Below are 19,201 nucleotides of genomic sequence, written 5' to 3' on the forward strand. Positions count from 1 at the left end.
GCCTAACTTGTGATGCATACTGAAATTGTATACAGATTGAATGTAGCAGTGAAAGTTAGCATTTTAGTTCAGTGAATAGTGAGGGTGGGCAAAGCTTGGCCTTTGAAAACAGTATTTCTTTAGCACTCTCCAGACCAGTAGAGGTTAACTTTACGAATGGGTATATATCTAATCATGACCAGCAGGTGGAGACTGAAAACAAAACTTTGGGACAGTATATCCTAGCCCCTCCTCTCTATTTCCCTCAGTCTTCTTTCAGTCTCCAGCAGGTGTTGAGTGATCTGTACCCATCTCTCTTGGTAGGGCTGTTGGAATTTGTTTAGGGGGTTTATTGTCCCTGTTTTTAGCCGGACGGAGCTTGGGCGGACTCTGTTTGGGGGTTCGTCCGACCTCGGGGGTGTCAAACCCGGCGGGTCACGAGCGGGGTCCCTCCCCCCACTTCCTCCACCTCCCCACATTTTTTTAGAGGAGCCTCAGCAGTAAGCCTTGCCCCCTAAATCAAGCAAGGCATATTGCTTCGAGAGCCTGTGGAGTCTGTTCTGTAAAAAATAAAAAAAAAATCCTGAGGTAGTGCTGGTCTGAAGGGTTGTTTCCCTTTAAGAAAACTGTATTTTACTGTATTTTTTCATGTAACCAGCACTTTTTTATAGCTAGGTCGCGTATGGAGCAATTGTGCCCTTCTCCGGGGGAGTAGGCCACAATTTTAGTCCAGCCGCGAGGCACTCGCGGCCGGCCTGAACTCGGCGGTTTGGGTCGGTGAGGTGGTGGAGCTCCGTCGGCAGCGGCTGCAGGCGCCCAGAGCTCCCCGCCGATGGTGCCTCGCGAGTCGGCTTGGAGCAGTGGGGAAGCCCGGTCTTCCACAACCGCCCACGGAGGGATTTCCCGAAGGATTCCCTCTCAGCTGATTTTTTGACAGCTGATGCCGGCTTGCCTGCTTTAGCGGCTGAGACTATTCAGGTTTCTCAGCCGCTTCAGGCTATGGAGGGAGCTTTTTTGGCGGGAAAACCGCCATCTTCTCTGTCTGGCCCCTCCATTTTGTCTTCCACCTCAGGTGACCTTCCCCCTGTTTTGACTATGCAGGGGCAAGGTTCTGCTGGGTCCCCTGCTGTGGCAGGGAGTCCCTTGGGACCCTCGGGGGGGTTTTTCTCCTGAATTTTTCTTTTCTTTATGCAGAGCCTATTTTCAGGCGGCTGGGGGTCCCGGTTGCGCCCAGGGGATTTCGGGGGGTGGGTTTTCCTCCGCGCTCCCTGCGGCTTTGCCTCTTTCGTCTGGCGTGACGTCCCCTCCGCCGCCTCCCTTGTCCAAGCGTCCGCGGGTGTCGTGGGACGAGAATTTGTGGTCGGAGGAACGGGTCGGTCTGGAGGAGGACCTGGACCCTTCTGAGGAGTTCCAGGACTCTCTGGAGGGGACGGAAGCTGGCGGCGGGTTGTCGGATTTCCCGTTCTCCAGTGACGAGGCGTCCGTGGTGCGCCTTTTTCAGAAAGATGAGCTGCCTGACCTTATTCAACAGGTTTCTACGGTTTTGCGTTTTGAGGACGCGCCGCAGGAGACTCCGCGTGTGGGGGACCCCCTGTTACGGGGATCCGTTCCGTTTCCCGCTCTTTTCCTATGCATCAGGATATTCGGGATATTATTCTGGAGCAGTGGAAAACGCCGGAGGCGCCGTTTCGGCTGGCGCGCAGCATGGCTCGCCTGTATCCCATTCCTGAAGGGGATCGGGCTACGTTAGCTTCGCCAGTCGTGGATGCGGTGGTCTCGGCAATTTCCAAGCGGCATACCGTGCCTGTTGAGGGCGGTTCTGCCTTGCGGGACCCTGAGGAGCGCAAATTGGAGAGCATCCTTAAGCAAAATTTTCAGGTCTCTGCCTTTGGGGTCCAGGCGGCTATTTGTGGGGGACTGGTCGCTCGCGCCGTGTTTCGGTGGGCGGAGCGGGTCTTGGATCGAGAGTCTGACGACTGGTCTCTGGTGGATCAGGAGGTTGCGAAGATTGAGATGGCGGCCTCATTCCTCTCAGATGCTCTATATGACTTGGTGCGGATATCGGCTAAGTCTATGGCTTTTGGCGTGGCCGCAAGGCGTGTGTTGTGGCTGCGCGCTTGGGCGGCGGATGCTGCGTCCAAAGCTAAGCTTACTAAATTTCCCTTTCGGGGGTCGTTTTTGTTTGGAGAGGACTTGGATAAGTTGATTCAGACTCTGTCGGACTCGAAAGTTCCCCGTCTGCCGGAGGACCGTGCCCGCCCGGCGTCTCGGGGGGGTGCGGCCCGGGGGCGTTTGCGGGATTTTCGCAAGTATCGCCCTGGGCGTGGGGCTGCTTCTTTCCAGTCTCCGGGATTTTCCCGGGGTCGGTTCTTCCAGCGCATGCAGCCCTTTCGGGGGGCCCGTCGGGGGGCAGGGAATCCCTCCGCCGGTTCCCCCGCTTCCCGTCCTGCACAATGACGCCTTGCCGGCGCCCCCTTTGGTTCCGGTGGGGGCTCGGCTGCGCGAATTTTTCCCCAAATGGGCCGAGATCACGTCCGATCAGTGGGTCCTGGAGGTGGTGCGGGACGGTTATGCCCTGGAGTTCGCCCGCTCTCTGCCGGATTTTTTCCTCGCTTCTCCGTGTCAGACTCCGGGGAAGACGCAGGCTTTTCGCCAGACCCTTCAGCGCTTGCTAGATCTCAGGGCAGTTGTTCCGGTGCCCCCTCCGGAGTGGGGCACGGGCAGGTACTCCATTTACTTTGTGGTGCCCAAAAAGGAGGGGACTTTTCGGCCCATCCTCGATTTAAAAGGGGTCAACAGGGCTCTCAAGATTCCCTCTTTCCGTATGGAAACTCTGCGGTCGGTCATTCTGGCGGTTCAGCCGGGGGAGTTTCTCACTTCTCTCGATCTGACGGAGGCCTACTTGCATGTTCCCATTCGGGCCTCTCATCAGCGTTTCCTGCGCTTTGCGATCTTGGGTCGGCACTTTCAGTTCTGTGCGCTTCCCTTTGGGCTGGCCACGGCTCCTCGGACGTTCACCAAGGTGATGGTGGTCGTCGCGGCAGCCTTGCGGTCGGAGGGTATCCTGGTACACCCCTACCTGGACGACTGGTTAATTCGGGCAAAGTCGTTGCAGGAAAGCTCCCGGGTTACTGCTCGGGTGGTGGAGTTTCTCCGGTCGCTGGGCTGGGTGGTCAACCTTTCCAAGAGTCGGTTGGTCCCGGCTCAGCGTCTGGAGTACCTAGGGGTGCTGTTCGACACCTCCTTGGGGAAGGTCTTCCTCCCAGAGGGCCGGGTGAGCAAATTGCAATCTCAGATTCGCCTGCTTTTGGCGTCCCGGTGTCCTTGGGCGCGAGATTTCCTCCAGGTCTTGGGGTCGATGGCGGCGTCCCTGGACGTGGTGAGGTGGGCGCGGGCCCACATGCGTCCTCTCCAGTATGCTCTGCTCCGGAGGTGGTCTCCCCAGAGGCACGGGATGGATGTTCCGGTTCCCCTGCGAGGCTTGGCGCGCTGCAGTCTGCGTTGGTGGCTCCAGACCCCTCACCTAGTTCAGGGGGTGGGTCTGGATCTCCCGCAGTGGACGGTGCTCCTGACGGATGCGAGTCTCCTGGGTTGGGGGGCTCAGTGTTTGGGTCACTCAGCTCAGGGCACCTGGTCCGCGGAGGAGGCCGCCTGGTCGATCAACGTGTTGGAGACCAGAGCGGTCCGTCTGGCGCTGTTGGCTTTCCACTCCCTGTTGCTGGGCAAGTCGGTCAGAGTGCTGTCGGACAATGCCACGGCGGTGGCTTATGTCAATCGTCAGGGGGGCACCAAGAGCACTCAGGTGGCGCAGGAGGCGGCTCTGCTCATGGTTTGGGCGGAATCCCATCTGCTGGACCTCTCGGCCTCTCATATAGCCGGGGTAGAAAATGTTCAGGCAGACTTCCTCAGTCGTCACTTCCTAGATCCAGGAGAGTGGTGTCTCGGCGCCGAGGCGTTTCAGTTGATAGTGCAGGCTTGGGGGCAGCCCCTGATGGACCTGATGGCCACGGGTGGCAACGCCAAAGTGCCCCGCTTCTTCAGTCGTTGCAGGGACGGTCTGGCCGAGGGTCTGGATGCTCTGGTCCAGCAGTGGCCAATGGAGGGGCTGTTGTATGTGTTCCCTCCTTGGCCGCTGGTGGGCAGGGTGCTTCTTCGCATTGTTCACCATCCGGGTTTGGTGGTGCTGGTGGCGCCGGATTGGCCTCGCCGTCCGTGGTATGCGGATCTGGTGAGGCACCTGGTAGCGGATCCTCTTCCTCTGCCTCTCTCGGACGACCTTCTGATGCAGGGTCCCATTCCCATGTTCGACCCGTCTCCCTTCTGTCTTACGGCGTGGCTCTTGAAAGGGGTCGCCTTAGCAAGAAGGGATATTCAGACAAGGTGATCTCTACACTGTTGGGGTCCCGGAGGCTTTCTACCTCTCGGGCTTATGTGCGGGTTTGGCGTCTCTTTGAGGAATGGTGTCGGGCGCGGGGAGTGACCTCTTTTCGCGCTTCTCTGCCTAACATTCTGGAGTTCTTGCAGGATGGCCTGGATAGAGGCCTGGCTTGGTCTTCTCTCCGGGTTCATCTTGCGGCCCTGTCGGCCTTTCGAGGATTGGTGTCAGGTCAGCGTTTATCGGCTCTTCCTGATGTGATTCGGTTTTTGCGGGCGGCCAAGTTGCTTAGGCCTCCCCTACGGCCCTCGGTTCCCTCTTGGGATCTTAATCTGGTTCTCTCTGTTTTGGTGCGTCCGCCTTTCGAGCCCTTGGACGACTGTTCTTTGAAGGACCTTACTTTGAAGGCGGTCTTTTTGGTGGCCATTACTTCTGCTAGGCGTGTTTCTGAGCTGCAGGCTTTCTCTTGTAGGGCTCCCTTCTTGGAGTTTTCTAGGGAGCGGGTCGTCTTGCGGCCTGTTCCTTCCTTTCTGCCGAAGGTTGTTTCTCCTTTTCATGTCAATCAATCGGTGGTTCTCCCGGTCTTGGGTGGTCGGGAGGGCTCTTCTGAGCAACGGCAGCTGCGCAAGTTGGATGTCGGTCGGGTCCTTCGCTCTTATGTGCAGCGGACCCAGGAATTCCGGAAGTCCGATCATCTCTTTGTCCTCCTGGCGGGTCCTCGTCGGGGAGCTGGCGCTTCTAAGGCTACTATTGCGCGCTGGATCAAGGAGACGATTGCTTCCGCTTATCTTCTGAAACAGCAGCCTGTTCCGGAGTTTCTCAAGGCTCATTCCACTCGGGGTCAGGCGGCTTCTTGGGCTGAGTCGTCGCTCGTGCCTCCAGTGGATATTTGTAAGGCTGCGGTTTGGTCCTCCTTGCATTCCTTTGTTCGTCATTATCGGGTTGATGTGCAGGCGCGTCGGGACGCGGTGTTCGGTGAGCGTGTACTGGTATCGGCCCTTCGGGGGTCCCGCCCGTGAGAGGGACTGCTTTGGTACGTCCCATTCGTAAAGTTAACCTCTACTGGTCTGGAGAGTGCTAAAGAAGGAGAAATTAGGTTCTTACCTGCTAATTTACTTTCTTTTAGCTTCTCCAGACCAGTAGAGGTCCCCACCCTGTCTGTTGTTGTTGTTGTTGGGGCTGTTGCGCGGGCAGTTTTTGGTTTTTGCTGCGGGTTCTAGTATTTTTCTAGGGCCGGGGAGAAGTGAAGAACAGCGGCTGTGGCTCGGCTGGCTTAGCTGGCGAGCTGTGGGGACATTCTTCCTTCGGGAATTTCTCCTCTGCATTTTCCAACAGCATTTTGGGTATGTTATTTGTTACTCCTTTCGGAGTATTGTTTTTTCTCTCTGTTGTTTTCCAGTTCTTGGTTCTGCTTGGCTATTCGGCAGACTGAGGGAAATAGAGAGGAGGGGCTAGGATATACTGTCCCAAAGTTTTGTTTTCAGTCTCCACCTGCTGGTCATGATTAGATATATACCCATTCGTAAAGTTAACCTCTACTGGTCTGGAGAAGCTAAAAGAAAGTAAATTAGCAGGTAAGAACCTAATTTCTCCTTTTATTCCATAATTAGACTTCTTTGCTATACAAACTTTTCTTTAGAGCAGGGTGGCTCATAGAAGGTGCTGTGTGAAGTTTAATAAATGTGAGGCTATCCCAGAAGCAGATGAATTAAGAGAGAAGACTCCTCTCATTGCCAACCCTGAGAATGCTTACAACCTTCAGAAAGGCTCTTCGACATCCTGTGGAGTCAGGTACTGGGTAAGTAATCAGATCTTTGTCTCTTGGTTAAACTCTCTACCCTATTTGTGAAGAAGGGTAGAAATAGAAAAATGTAGAAAAGCTGTTTTCAACCCTATTATGAGTAAAATAACTTGTCACATCTTCATCCAAATCACTGGTTACCAGTGGAGGCTAGAATTGTTTTCAAGTCTGCTTGTATGCGATTCAAAACTTTAAAACTTTAACTTGTTTGGCTCCTAACTATCTTTTATCCCATTTTGATCTTGCTGGCATTACTAGATGTACCTGTAGATTTTCATTTGTTTACCTTTCCTACTTTGAAAGGTTGTGTTTATGAAGAGGTTCCTGGATAGGACTATCTCTCATTTTTTAACTGGTAAACTGAATGACTGGTTAAGGGGATCTATTTTGAAAACTTTTTCCTACTAATCTTTCAGAAGAACAGTAAAGACAATATCTTTTTGATAAATTTGTTTAATTATAATTATGCTGCTGTATTTCAATTGCTGTTTGTAACTTCGCTGTCTGTCATTTGTCTCTATTACTGTGAACCACTTTGAACTGCTTATGGTATTGCGGTATATAAAAATAAAGTTATTGTTATTGACAGCGCAGTTGAAACATTCAGCTGTCCTGTTCTAACTTGTATATTAAGTGTATTTACTGTAGCAGTAGTACTTATAGGGAACAGGTCTGTCTGTATCCATAGACATAGGTTTGTTGTGGTATATGCTAATAGTGACATTGTCTCATTATACTTATCCACCCCTTTCTGAAATGTATTGCCTTTTCTGGCATAGGATATCATTAGAGCCTAAGGTTCCTTTTCACTGTGGCCTGTGGTCAGTTTCCATTTTATCCTGTTAATGGAGGGTGTACATTTTTCACTTTCAGTGTCGCATCAGCACATATGTCTGGCTGTTGCTGGGATTTCCTCTTCTTGCTATCATCCATAGCCTTGTGTGCTTTTTCTCCTGGATCCTGGTGTTCTTCATTCCCATTGCCAAAATGAATGCCAGGACTGTAACAACTGTTCTCCTCATGCCTCCAGAGCATGTGCATATACAGCAGATGAGGAAGGTATTTATCTGCACTGGATTTTCTGTCTATTTGAACTTTAATTCAAGAATGTCTTGATTAAACAATAAATCAACACATGAGTCGTATTGTAAATCTAAAAAGGAAAAACTGAAGACTAGTATTCAAATCCACAACTTTTTAAAGTGTGATCTAACACAATTTAAGGAGAAAATATCCACAGCTTAAATTTATCCCAGGACAAGCAGGCAGCATATTCCAGACAAGGTAGTCGGTTTGGCCAAACAGTTCTGAGAACTTTATTTTCCATTTAAAAACCAACTTCCCTCCAGCCCATTTGGGTTCAGCTAAGAAGTCCCACATGTAAGAATATGCTGCCTGCTTGTCCTGGGATAAAGCACAGTTGCTTACTTTACCTATAAATAGGTATTATCCAGAGATGGCAGGAAGATATTCTTACAACCCTCCCTCCTCTCCTAGTTGGCTTCTTAACTTTTTTTACCGAACTGATGATCCTGTGATAAGACGGTGGATGGAAAGGCACTCATGCATGTGTAGTATGGTGGTCTTCAAGTTAAAGTAACATCTCTCTGTTTAACTCACCCCACCCCTCCTCCCCCCTAAAATAAACCAACCCCCACCATACAGGGTGAAAAGGTAATCCAAGACATTCCAAGTAAGGTCATCGCACTCCTACTACATTAAATACCCTACTATGCTCCTTATGCGACAAAGACTGTAAGTAATAATCCCAAGTATCAAGAAATTACTTCTAACTGTGTCTCATGTAACATGATTCCAAGAGCACTGAAGTATGAAGTTTATTTTACCAATTCCAGTAACTCCAGCCCCACCTTCTGAAGCAGCATCTTTGCCAAATAAGTGGCACGTCATTGGAATTTAGATTCTTTGTAATTGTAGATTTTTACAGTGCTCTTGACTCTATGCCAGAATCTCTCAAAACTGTGGTGTGCCCTGAAAAGATTGCAGGTATGCCATAAGAGATTCCAGAATTTTACTTTATTTTTAAATTCCCTTCATAAGTAGAATAAATAACATGTACATTGCATACGCAAGTCCTGTCAGTGTTGTATGTAAGGATACAACCGCCCAGACATATATCATTCTTCAACATAGTTGGCCCTTGAAAACTAACGGCAAGTAATTTTATTTACTTTGTTATGCAGTAGTTATCTAACTTGAGCAACAAAGCAATCAAGGCTTTGTTACTGTTTGGATCTTATCTTTGTGAACTTGGATTTTCAGCTCTGACAAATTAAATAAATTTTTTTTAAAAAAGAGAACAACTGCAGATGGTGGATTATGAAATGCATGTTTGCTTGTCAATTATCAAGCTATGTTTTGATTTAATTTCCATTCAAAAACAAACACATCGCATTGATTAGCAATTCTATTTTATTTAATTTGGTTTCACCTTTTTACAATTACCCATATATAGCTTAAAGAACTTCAAATTCTTTAGCACTCTCCAGACCAGTAGAGGTTAACTTTACGATTGGGTATATATCTAATCATGACCAGCAGGTGGAGACTGAAAACAAAACTTTGGGACAGTATATCCTAGCCCCTCCTCTCTATTTCCCTCAGTCTTCTTTCAGTCTCCAGCAGGTGTTGAGTGATCTGTACCCATCTCCCTTGGTAGGGCTGTTGGAATTTGTTTAGAGGTTTATTGTCCCTGTTTTTAGCCGGACGGAGCTTGGACGGACTCTGTTTGGGGGTTCGTCCGACCTCGGGGGTGTCAAACCCGGCGGGTCACGAGCGGGGTCCCTCCCCCCACTTCCTCCACCTCCCCATATTTTTTTAGAGGAGCCTCAGCAGTAAGCCTTGCCCCCTAAATCAAGCAAGGCATATTGCTTCGAGAGCCTGTGGAGTCTGTTCTGTAAAAAAAAAAAAAAAAAAAAAAAAAAATCCTGAGGTAGTGCTGGTCTGGAGGGTTGTATCCCTTTAAGAAAACTGTATTTTACTGTATTTTTTCAACTAACCGGCACTTTTTTTACAGCTAGGTCGCGTATGGAGCAATGAGCACTTCTAAAGGGAAAAAGTGCTCATTGTGCTCCAGACGCGAGGCACTCGCGGCCGGCCTGTGCAAGCGGTGTTCAGGCCGGTGCGGTGGAGGAGCTCCGTCGGCAGCGGCTGCAGGCGCCCAGAGCTCCCCGCCGATGGTGCCTCGCGAGTCGGCAGGGAACGGTGGAGAAGCCCGGTCTTCTCCGTCCGCCCACGGAGGGATTCCCCGAGCCGCCGACGGTCGGGTTTTAGAGGATTCCCTCTCAGCTGATATTTTGACAGCTGATGCCGGCTTGCCTGTTTTAGCGGCTGAGACTATTCAGGTCTCTCAGCCGCTTCAGGCTGTGGAGGGAGCTGTTTTGGCGGGAAAGACGCCATCTTCTCTGTCTGGCCCCTCCATTTTGTCTTCCACCTCAGGTGACCTTCCCCCTGTTTTGTCTAAGCAGGGGCAGGTTTCTGCTGGGTCCCCTGCTGTGGCAGGGAGTCCCTTGGGACCCTCGGGGGGTTTTTCCCCTGATTTTTTCTTTTCATTATGCAAAGCCTATTTTCAGGCGGCTGGGGGTCCCGGTTGCGCCCAGGGGGTCTCGGGGGGTGGGGTTTCCTCCGCGCTCCCTGCGGCTTTGCCTCTCTCGTCTGACGTGACGTCCCCTCCGCCGCCTCTCTTGTCCAAGCGTCCGCGGGTGTCGTGGGACGAGGATTTGTGGTCGGAGGAACGTGTCGGTATGGAGGAGGACCTGGACCCTTCTGAGGAATTCCAGGACCCTCTGGAGGGGACGGAAGCTGGCGGCGGGTTGTCGGGTTTCCCGTTCTCCAGTGACGAGGCGTCCGTGGTGCGCCTTTTTCAGAGAGATGAGCTGCCTGACCTTATTCAACAGGTTTCTTCGGCTTTGCGTTTTGAGGACGCGCCGCCGGAGACTCCGCGTGTGGGGGACCCTCTGTTACGAGGGATCCGTTCCGTTTCCCGCTCTTTTCCTATGCATCAGGATATTCGGGATATTATTCTTGAGCAGTGGAAAACGCCGGAGACGCCGTTTCGGCTGGCGCGCAGCATGGCTCGCCTGTATCCCATTCCTGAAGGGGATCGGGCTACGTTAGCTTCGCCAGTCGTGGATGCGGTGGTCTCGGCTATTTCCAAGCGGCATACCGTGCCTGTTGAGGGCGGTTCTGCCTTGCGGGACTCTGAGGAGCGCAAATTGGAGAACATCCTTAAGCAAAATTTTCAAGTCTCTGCTTTTGGGGTCCAGGCGGCTATTTGTGGGGGACTGGTCGCTCGCGCCGTGTTTCGGTGGGCGGAGCGGGTCTTGGATCGAGAGTCTGACGACTGGTCTCTGGTGGATCAGGAGGTAGCAAAGATTGAGATGGCTGCCTCATTCCTCTCGGATGCTCTGTATGACTTGGTGCGGATCTCGGCTAAGTCCATGGCTTTTGGCGTGGCCGCAAGGCGTGTGTTGTGGCTGCGCGCTTGGGCGGCGGATGCTGCGTCCAAAGCTAAGCTTACTAAATTTCCCTTTCGGGGGTCGTTTTTATTTGGAGAGGACTTGGATAAGTTAATTCAGACTCTGTCGGACTCGAAAGTTCCCCGTTTGCCGGAGGACCGTGCCCGCCCGGCGTCTCGGGGGGGTGCGGCCCGGGGGCGTTTGCGGGAATTTCGCAAGTATCGCCCTGGGCGTGGGGCTGCTTCTTTCCAGTCTCCGGGGTTTTCCCGGGGTCGGTTCTTCCAGCGCATGCAGCCCTTTCGGGGGGCCCGTCGGGGGGCAGGGAACCCCTCCGCCGGTTCCCCCGCTTCCCGTCCTGCACAATGACGCCTTGCCGGCGCCCCCCTTGGTTCCGGTGGGGGCCCGGCTGCGCGACTTTTTTCCCAAATGGGCCGAGATCACGTCCGATCAGTGGGTCCTGGAGGTGGTGCGGGACGGTTATGCCCTGGAGTTCGCCCGCTCTCTGCCGGATTTTTTCCTCGCTTCTCCGTGTCAGACTCCGGGGAAGAAGCAGGCTTTTCGCCAGACCCTTCAGCGCTTGCTAGATCTCAGGGCAGTAGTTCCGGTGCCCCCCCCGGAGTGGGGCACGGGCAGGTACTCCATTTACTTTGTGGTGCCCAAGAAGGAGGGGACTTTTCGGCCCATCCTCGATTTGAAAGGGGTCAACAGGGCTCTCAAGGTTCCCTCTTTCCGTATGGAAACGCTGCGGTCGGTCATTCTGGCGGTTCAACCGGGGGAGTTTCTCACTTCTCTCGATCTGACGGAGGCCTACTTGCATGTTCCTATTCGGACCTCTCATCAGCGTTTCCTGCGCTTTGCGATCTTGGGTCGGCACTATCAGTTCTGTGCGCTTCCCTTTGGGCTGGCCACGGCTCCCCGGACGTTCACCAAGGTGATGGTGGTCGTCGCGGCAGCCTTGCGGTCGGAGGGCATTCTGGTACACCCCTACCTGGACGACTGGTTAATTCGGGCCAAGTCGTTGCAGGAAAGCTACCGGGTTACGGCTCGGGTGGTGGAGTTTCTCCGGTCGCTGGGCTGGGTGGTCAACCTTTCCAAGAGTCGGTTGGTTCCGGCTCAGCGTCTGGAGTACCTCGGGGTGCTGTTCGACACCTCCTTGGGGAAGGTCTTCCTCCCAGAGGCCCGGGTGAGCAAATTGCAGTCTCAGATTCGCCTGCTTTTGGCGTCCCGGTGTCCTCGGGCGCGAGATTTCCTCCAGGTCCTGGGGTCGATGGCGGCGTCCCTGGACGTGGTGAGGTGGGCGCGGGCCCACATGCGTCCTCTTCAGTATGCTCTGCTCCGGAGGTGGTCTCCCCAGAGGCACGGGATGGATGTTCCGGTTCCCCTGCGAGGCTTGGCGCGCTGCAGTCTGCGTTGGTGGCTCCGGACCCCTCACCTAGTTCAGGGGGTGGGTCTGGATCTTCCGCAGTGGACGGTGCTCCTTACGGATGCGAGTCTCCTGGGTTGGGGGGCCCAGTGTCTGGGTCACTCTGCTCAGGGAACCTGGTCCACGGAGGAGGCCTCCTGGTCGATCAACGTGTTGGAGACCAGGGCGGTCCGGCTGGCGCTGTTGGCTTTCCACTCCCTTTTGTTGGGCAAGTCGGTCAGAGTCCTGTCGGACAATGCCACGGCAGTGGCTTATGTCAATCGTCAGGGGGGCACCAAGAGCACTCTGGTGGCGCAGGAGGCGGCTCGGCTCATGGTTTGGGCGGAGTCGCATCTTCTGGACCTCTCGGCCTCTCACATTGCCGGGGTAGAAAACGTTCAGGCGGACTTCCTCAGTCGTCACTTCTTGGATCCGGGAGAGTGGTGTCTCGGCGCCGAGGCGTTTCAGTTGCTAGTGCGTGCTTGGGGGCAGCCCCTGATGGATCTGATGGCTACAAGTGGCAACGCCAAAGTACCCCGCTTCTTCAGTCGTCGCAGGGACGGTCTGGCCGAGGGTCTGGATGCTCTGGTCCAACCGTGGCCAACGGAGGGGCTGTTGTATGTGTTCCCTCCTTGGCCATTAGTAGGCAGAGTACTGCTTCGCATTGTTCGCCATCCGGGGCTGGTGGTCTTGGTGGCTCCGGATTGGCCTCGTCGTCCGTGGTATGCGGATCTGGTGAGGCATCTGGTGGCGGATCCTCTTCCTCTGCCTCTCGAGTGCGATCTTCTGACGCAGGGTCCCATTCCCATGTTCGACCCGTCTCCCTTTTGTCTTACGGCTTGGCTCTTGAAAGGGGCCGCCTGAGTAAGAAGGGATATTCCGACAAGGTGATCTCTACACTTTTGGGGTCCCGGAGGCTTTCTACCTCTCGGGCTTATGTACGGGTTTGGCGTCTGTTTGAGGAATGGTGCCGAGCGCGGGGAGTGGTCTCCTTTCGCGCTTCTCTGCCTAACATTCTGGAGTTTTTGCAGGATGGCCTGGATAGGGGCCTGGCCTGGTCTTCTCTTCGGGTTCATCTGGCGGCCCTGTCGGCTTTTCGGGGGCTGGTGACAGGTCAGCGTTTGTCAGCCATTCCTGATGTGATTCGCTTTCTTAGGGCGGCCAAGTTGCTCAGGCCTCCCATAAGGCCCTCGATTCCCTCTTGGGATCTCAATCTGGTTCTCTCTGTTCTAGTGCGCTCTCCTTTCGAGCCGTTGGATGGCTGTTCGTTGAAGGACCTTACGCTGAAGTCGGTCTTTTTGGTGGCCATTACTTCCGCTAGACGGGTGTCGGAGCTACAGGCTTTCTCTTGTAGGGCTCCCTTCCTGGAGTTTTCAAAGGAGCGGGTTGTTTTGCGGCCTGTTCCTTCCTTTCTGCCGAAGGTAGTTTCTCCTTTTCATGTCAATCAATCGGTGGTCCTCCCGGTCTTGGGTAGTCGGGAGGGTTCTTCTGAGCAACGACAGCTGCGCAAGTTGGATGTCGGTCGGGTCCTCCATGCTTATGTGCAGCGGACCCGGGATTTTCGGAGCTCCGATCATCTCTTTGTGCTTCTGGCGGGTCCTCGTCGGGGGGCTGGCGCTTCTAAGGCTACTATTGCGCGCTGGATCAAGGAGACGATCGCTTCCGCTTATCTTCTGAGTCAGAAGCCGGTTCCGGAGTTTCTCAAGGCTCATTCCACTAGGGGTCAGGCGGCTTCTTGGGCTGAGTCGTCGCTCGTGCCTCCGGTGGATATTTGTAAGGCTGCGGTTTGGTCCTCCTTGCATTCATTTGTTCGGCATTATCGGGTAGATGTTCAGGCGCGTCGGGACGCGGTGTTCGGTGAGCGTGTTCTGGTATCGGCCCTTCGGGGGTCCCGCCCGTGAGAGGGACTGCTTTGGTACGTCCCAATCGTAAAGTTAACCTCTACTGGTCTGGAGAGTGCTAAAGAAGGAGAAATTAGGTTCTTACCTGCTAATTTACTTTCTTTTAGCTTCTCCAGACCAGTAGAGGTCCCCACCCTGTCTGTTGTTGTTGTTGTTGGGGCTGTTGCGCGGGCAGTTTTTGGTTTTTGCTGCGGGTTCTAGTATTTTTCTAGGGCCGGGGAGAATTGAAGAACAGCGGCTGTGGCTCGGCTGGCTTAGCTGGCGAGCTGTGGGGACCTTCTTCCTTCGGGAATTTCTCCTCTGCATTTTCCAACAGCATTTTTTGGGTATGTTATTTGTTACTCCTTTCGGAGTATTGTTTTTTCTCTCTGTTGTTTCCAGTTCTTGGTTCTGCTTGGCTATTCGGCAGACTGAGGGAAATAGAGAGGAGGGGCTAGGATATACTGTCCCAAAGTTTTGTTTTCAGTCTCCACCTGCTGGTCATGATTAGATATATACCCAATCGTAAAGTTAACCTCTACTGGTCTGGAGAAGCTAAAAGAAAGTAAATTAGCAGGTAAGAACCTAATTTCTCCTTAATAACTCTCAAATTTAATTTTTTGTTGGTTTTGCAATTTTATATTTTCAATTATAATGTGCCATGAAAAACATTTGCTCTGTTTAGTGTGCCAGAGCTAAAAAAGTTTGACACACACTGGTCTATACCATTATTATTTTTTTATTTTTTTTTTAAGAGTTGATTTTTTTTCCACTGGTGAGGAGGTTGGGTTTCCCTCCCCCCCTGCTTTGTTTAGTAGATAAAAGTAGGCATTGCACTTTTCTATATTGGCTTTAGTCACTTGAAGCTTTGGAGTTTTGAGGTTTGGTCAGTTACTCAACATAATATGTTGAGCCCCCCTGTAATTATCCCCAATTCTACTAATTAGCAAATAATTATTTATGCTGAAGGAATTTGTTTGCTTCCTATTTTATTTTTCCTCTGCTTAAAACAAGTGCTTTGACCCTGCAGATCATGGTTCTAACATATGTGTATCACTGACTCAGCTGGTAGCACATTATCTTGGCGCAAGTGCATACAGGCACCATTGTTGCTGGTTTGAAATCCTCAGCATATTTTAATTCAAGCACATGAGAGCTTAAGATGTACACCCCAGTAAATTTGGTGATGTTCTTTCTGGCAAACATGGCTCCCCTCTGTGCCACTGGTTATGAAATGATATAAAGTGTCTAAAAAGCATTCTTTCAGCATTTTCTTTTTAATTTTGTATTTTCAGACAGATGTTGGATATGATACGGAGGTGATACTGTGTTGCTATCAGGCCTCAAATATCTATTACTACAAATATACTGTAGATGGCATCAGTGTGTTTGCTGTCAGTATCCTTTTATAGAGAGCCCTTCAGCATTTATGGTATGAATGGGCAGATTGGATAGGCCATATAGGGAGCAACTGCACAGCACTATGGAAATAGTAGTACTGTAATTCTATAACTTGGTACCGAGATGTAGGTGCCACAATGGGAGCATGGCACAGAAGTGTGCCCGAGTCATTATAGAATACTAGTACAAAGCTGTGTTGATACACTGAAATGTAGGTATGTTCACTTAACAGCAGCTCAATTGCTGGTGTTAAGTTGGCGTGCCTAAGAGCACCATGCAGTGTGCACAACAGTTAGTTTCCTTTTTGCCTGCTCTAGACCATTCCCAGTGAATGGGTATATGCGCTCCTACCAGCAGAGGGAAACAGAACTACTGGCTGTCACTGTATAGGATCCTGTGCAACCCTGACCCATAGTTCTCAATTTCCCAGCAGACGTAGGTGAGTTACTGTGCAACCTTGCTTCCTTGGTTTGGTTTTGGATGTGTTGACTTCGTTTAACTTAAGTGTCGCAGAGAACTTTTCTTTTTCTTTTGTTTGAGGACAACAGCAAAATAAAATACTAACAGAGAAAAGAGGGGTCTTGGCCTTCATGGTCATTCCACTCCAGGGGGTGTGCACTTGGGTCTGTTGGGTCCCTTTCCTGCCCTCAGTCCAGAATGTGCTATGTTTTAGCCCTATCAGCCAGTCACCTTGGGGAGGGGTTCCTTGATTGCCTCCCCTTATGGTATATGGAGAAATCAAGATGTGTTTTTAAAGTAAAGCTAAGTTGTTAACCAAGCATTTTGCTGGGTGAATTGTACCAATCTTTATCTTTCAGGGCAGTGAGTTCTGGCTGTCAGTGACCGGAGGCTGGTAGCTAGGCACTGAGGAGGTGTATAGGTGCAATAATGGCACTGTTCAAGTGCGCTTGTTCCAAACCAGGCTGTTTCAAAGCAGTCCCCCCTAAAGAAATGCAAAACTGTATTAAATTCAGAAAGAAACCACTAAATATTTGGACATTAGCTAAATATTTGTAAAAACAATTCCATATGTAACTGATAGAGCTACCACAGAGGTTAACTTACAAAATACTCAAATTGCAGTATGGCCGCGGCATTTTTTTTTTTTTTTTTTAAAGACTTCCCAAACATCATAAGAACATAAGAACTGCCTTCTCCGGATCAGACCTTCGGTCCATCAAGTCCGGCGATCCGCACACGCGGAGGCCCTGCCAGGTGTACACCTGGCTTAATTTATAGTCCACCATATCCTTATATGCCTCTGGGAGGGCATTCCAGGTGTCAACCACTCTCTGAGTGAAGCAGAACTTCCTGACATTAGTCCTGAACCTGTCCCCCCTTAGCTTCATTACATGTCCTCTAGTCCGTGTCAAATTGGACAATGTAAATAATCTTCTCTGCTCTATTTTGTCGATTCCTTTCAGTATTTTGAAGGTCTCGATCATATCCCCACGCAGTCTCCTTTTCTCAAGGGAGAACAATCCTAGTGTTATAAGTCTGTCCTCGTATTCCAGTTTCTCCATACCCTTCACCAGTTTTGTTGCTCGTCTCTGCACCCTCTCCAGCAGTTTTATATCCTTCTTTAGGTAGGGAGACCAATGTTGGATGCAGTATTCCAAGTGTGGTCTGACCATTGCCCTATAAAGCGGCATTATAACTTTCTCCGATCTACTCGAGATTCCTTTCTTTATCATGCCCAACATTCTATTTGCCTTCTTTGCCGCTGCCGCGCATTGCGCCGACGGCTTCAGGGTCCTATCTATCAGTACACCCAGGTCCTTTTCTTGTTCACTCTTCCCCAGAGTTGCACCTGACATTGTATACTCGTATTCCTTATTTTTATTGCCTAAATGCATTACCTTGCATTTCTCCACATTGAACTTCATCTGCCATTTCTCCGCCCATGTTTCTAACCGACACAAGTCGCTCTGGAGTTTCTCTCTATCATCCTGCGATCTGATCGCCCGGCATAGTTTTGTATCGTCTGCAAACTTGATGATCTCACTGGATGTTCCTTCCTCCAGGTCATTGATATAAATATTAAAAAGGATCGGCCCAAGTACCGAGCCCTGGGGTACACCACTAGTCACTTTCTCCCAGTCGGAGAACTTCCCATTTATGCCCACTCTCTGCTTTCGGTTTTCCAGCCATTTGCCTATCCACCTTTGTATATCCCCCTCTATGCCATGGCTTTGTAGTTTCCTGAGAAGTCTTTCGTGTGGAACTTTGTCGAACGCTTTCTGGAAGTCCAAGTATATTATGTCCACCGGCTTCCCACTATCAATTTGCTCGTTCACGGTCTCAAAAAATTGGAGTAAAATCGTCAAACATGATTTCCCTTTCCTGAATCCATGTTGACTGGGTTTCATCAAGTCATGTGCGTCCAAGTGCCGGACTATGCTATCCTTGATCAGTGCTTCAACCATCTTGCCAGGGACAGACGTAAGACTCACAGGTCTATAGTTGCTCGGTTCCCCTCTCGATCCTTTTTTGAAAATTGGGGTGACGTTCGCTATCCTCCAGTCGTCCGGTATCTGTCCAGTTCTGATTGTCAGGTTTGCAAGTTTTTGCAATAACTCTCCGATTTCAACCTTCAATTCCTTTAAGACTCTCGGATGAATCCCATCCGGTCCAGGGGATTTGTCACTTTTAAGTTTGTCGATCTGATAGTATATCTGGTCTAAGTCCACTTCAACTGTGGTGAGGCTGTCTTCTATTTCTCCTGCAAACACTTTCTCCGCTTCAGGTATTGTTGAGGTGTCCTCCTTCGTAAAGACGGACGCAAAGAAGGAATTTAGTTTGTCTGCGATTTGTTTATCTTCCTTGATGTACCCTTTTCTTCCCTGGTCGTCCAGGGGTCCCACTGCCTCTTTTGCAGGTTTTTTCCCTTTCACGTATCTAAAGAAGGGCTTGAAGTTTTTGGCCTCCTGGGCTATTTTTTCCTCATATTCCTGTTTTGCATCCCTCACCGCCTTGTGACATTTCTTCTGATCATCTTTATGTTTGTTCCAGGCTTCGGTTGTCTTTATGCATTTCCATTTTTTGAAAGAGTCCTTCTTTTCTTTTATGGCTTCCTTCACCTGTATGGTAAGCCATGCCGGTTCTCTTTTGCTCTTTGTTCTCTGATCTTTGGAAATCCTCGGAATGTAGAGAACTTGTGCTTCTGTGATAGTATTTTTCAGTAGGGTCCATGCCTGATCAACCGTTTCAAGTTTGTCCACCATCTTCTCGAGTCGTTTTTCTACCATGGCTCTCATGCTATCGTATTTACCCTTTTTAAAGTTCAAGGTGGTGGTTAAGGTTTTGGCATGTTTCCCTTTCCCGATGTCAAGTTTAAAGTTGATTACATTGTGATCACTCGTTCCCAGTGGAACCATGACTTCTACTTCTGTTATCGGTCCCGTGAGGCCATTTAGGACCAAGTCCAAGGTGGCGTTGCCTCTTGTCGGCTCTTTTACCATTTGTTCCAGGAAGCAATCCCCTAGCACCTCCAGGAACTTGGCTTCCTTGCCGCAGTCGGAGGTTGCTAGTTTCCAGTCTATCCCTGGGAAATTGAAGTCTCCCAATATAATTACATTGCCTGTCTTGCATTCTTGTTTGATTTCCTCCATCATTTCTGAGTCAGTTTCCTCCGCCTGTCCTGGTGGACGATAGTAAATGCCAATTTTCGTATCTGCGCCATATTGACCAGGAATTTTGATCCAGAGTGACTCAAGCTTCTCTTTCATTTCTGTTGTAACCATTTCAACAGAATCTATTCCCTCCTTAACATATAGAGCAATACCTCCACCTTTCTGCCCTACTCGATCTCTTCTATACAGTTTGTATCCCTGTAGTACTGTGTCCCATTTGTTTTCTTCATTCCACCATGTTTCTGTTATGCCA

General features: G+C 50.7%; 1 protein-coding gene across 1 annotated transcript in view; it reads left to right on the top strand.

Moving 5' to 3' along the window:
- Positions 1-19,201, top strand: part of LOC117367168 (putative cation exchanger C521.04c) — a 142,287-nt gene that overhangs the window by 38,600 nt on the left and 84,486 nt on the right. The window contains exons 7-9 of the mRNA XM_033959498.1: positions 5,994-6,152; positions 7,029-7,214; positions 15,211-15,313. Of these exons, the coding sequence (XP_033815389.1) occupies positions 5,994-6,152; positions 7,029-7,214; positions 15,211-15,313 (448 nt within the window). The remainder of the gene's footprint in view (positions 1-5,993; positions 6,153-7,028; positions 7,215-15,210; positions 15,314-19,201) is intronic.

Source organism: Geotrypetes seraphini, chromosome 9 (assembly GCF_902459505.1).
Source record: "Geotrypetes seraphini chromosome 9, aGeoSer1.1, whole genome shotgun sequence".
Lineage (NCBI taxonomy): Eukaryota > Metazoa > Chordata > Amphibia > Gymnophiona > Dermophiidae > Geotrypetes > Geotrypetes seraphini.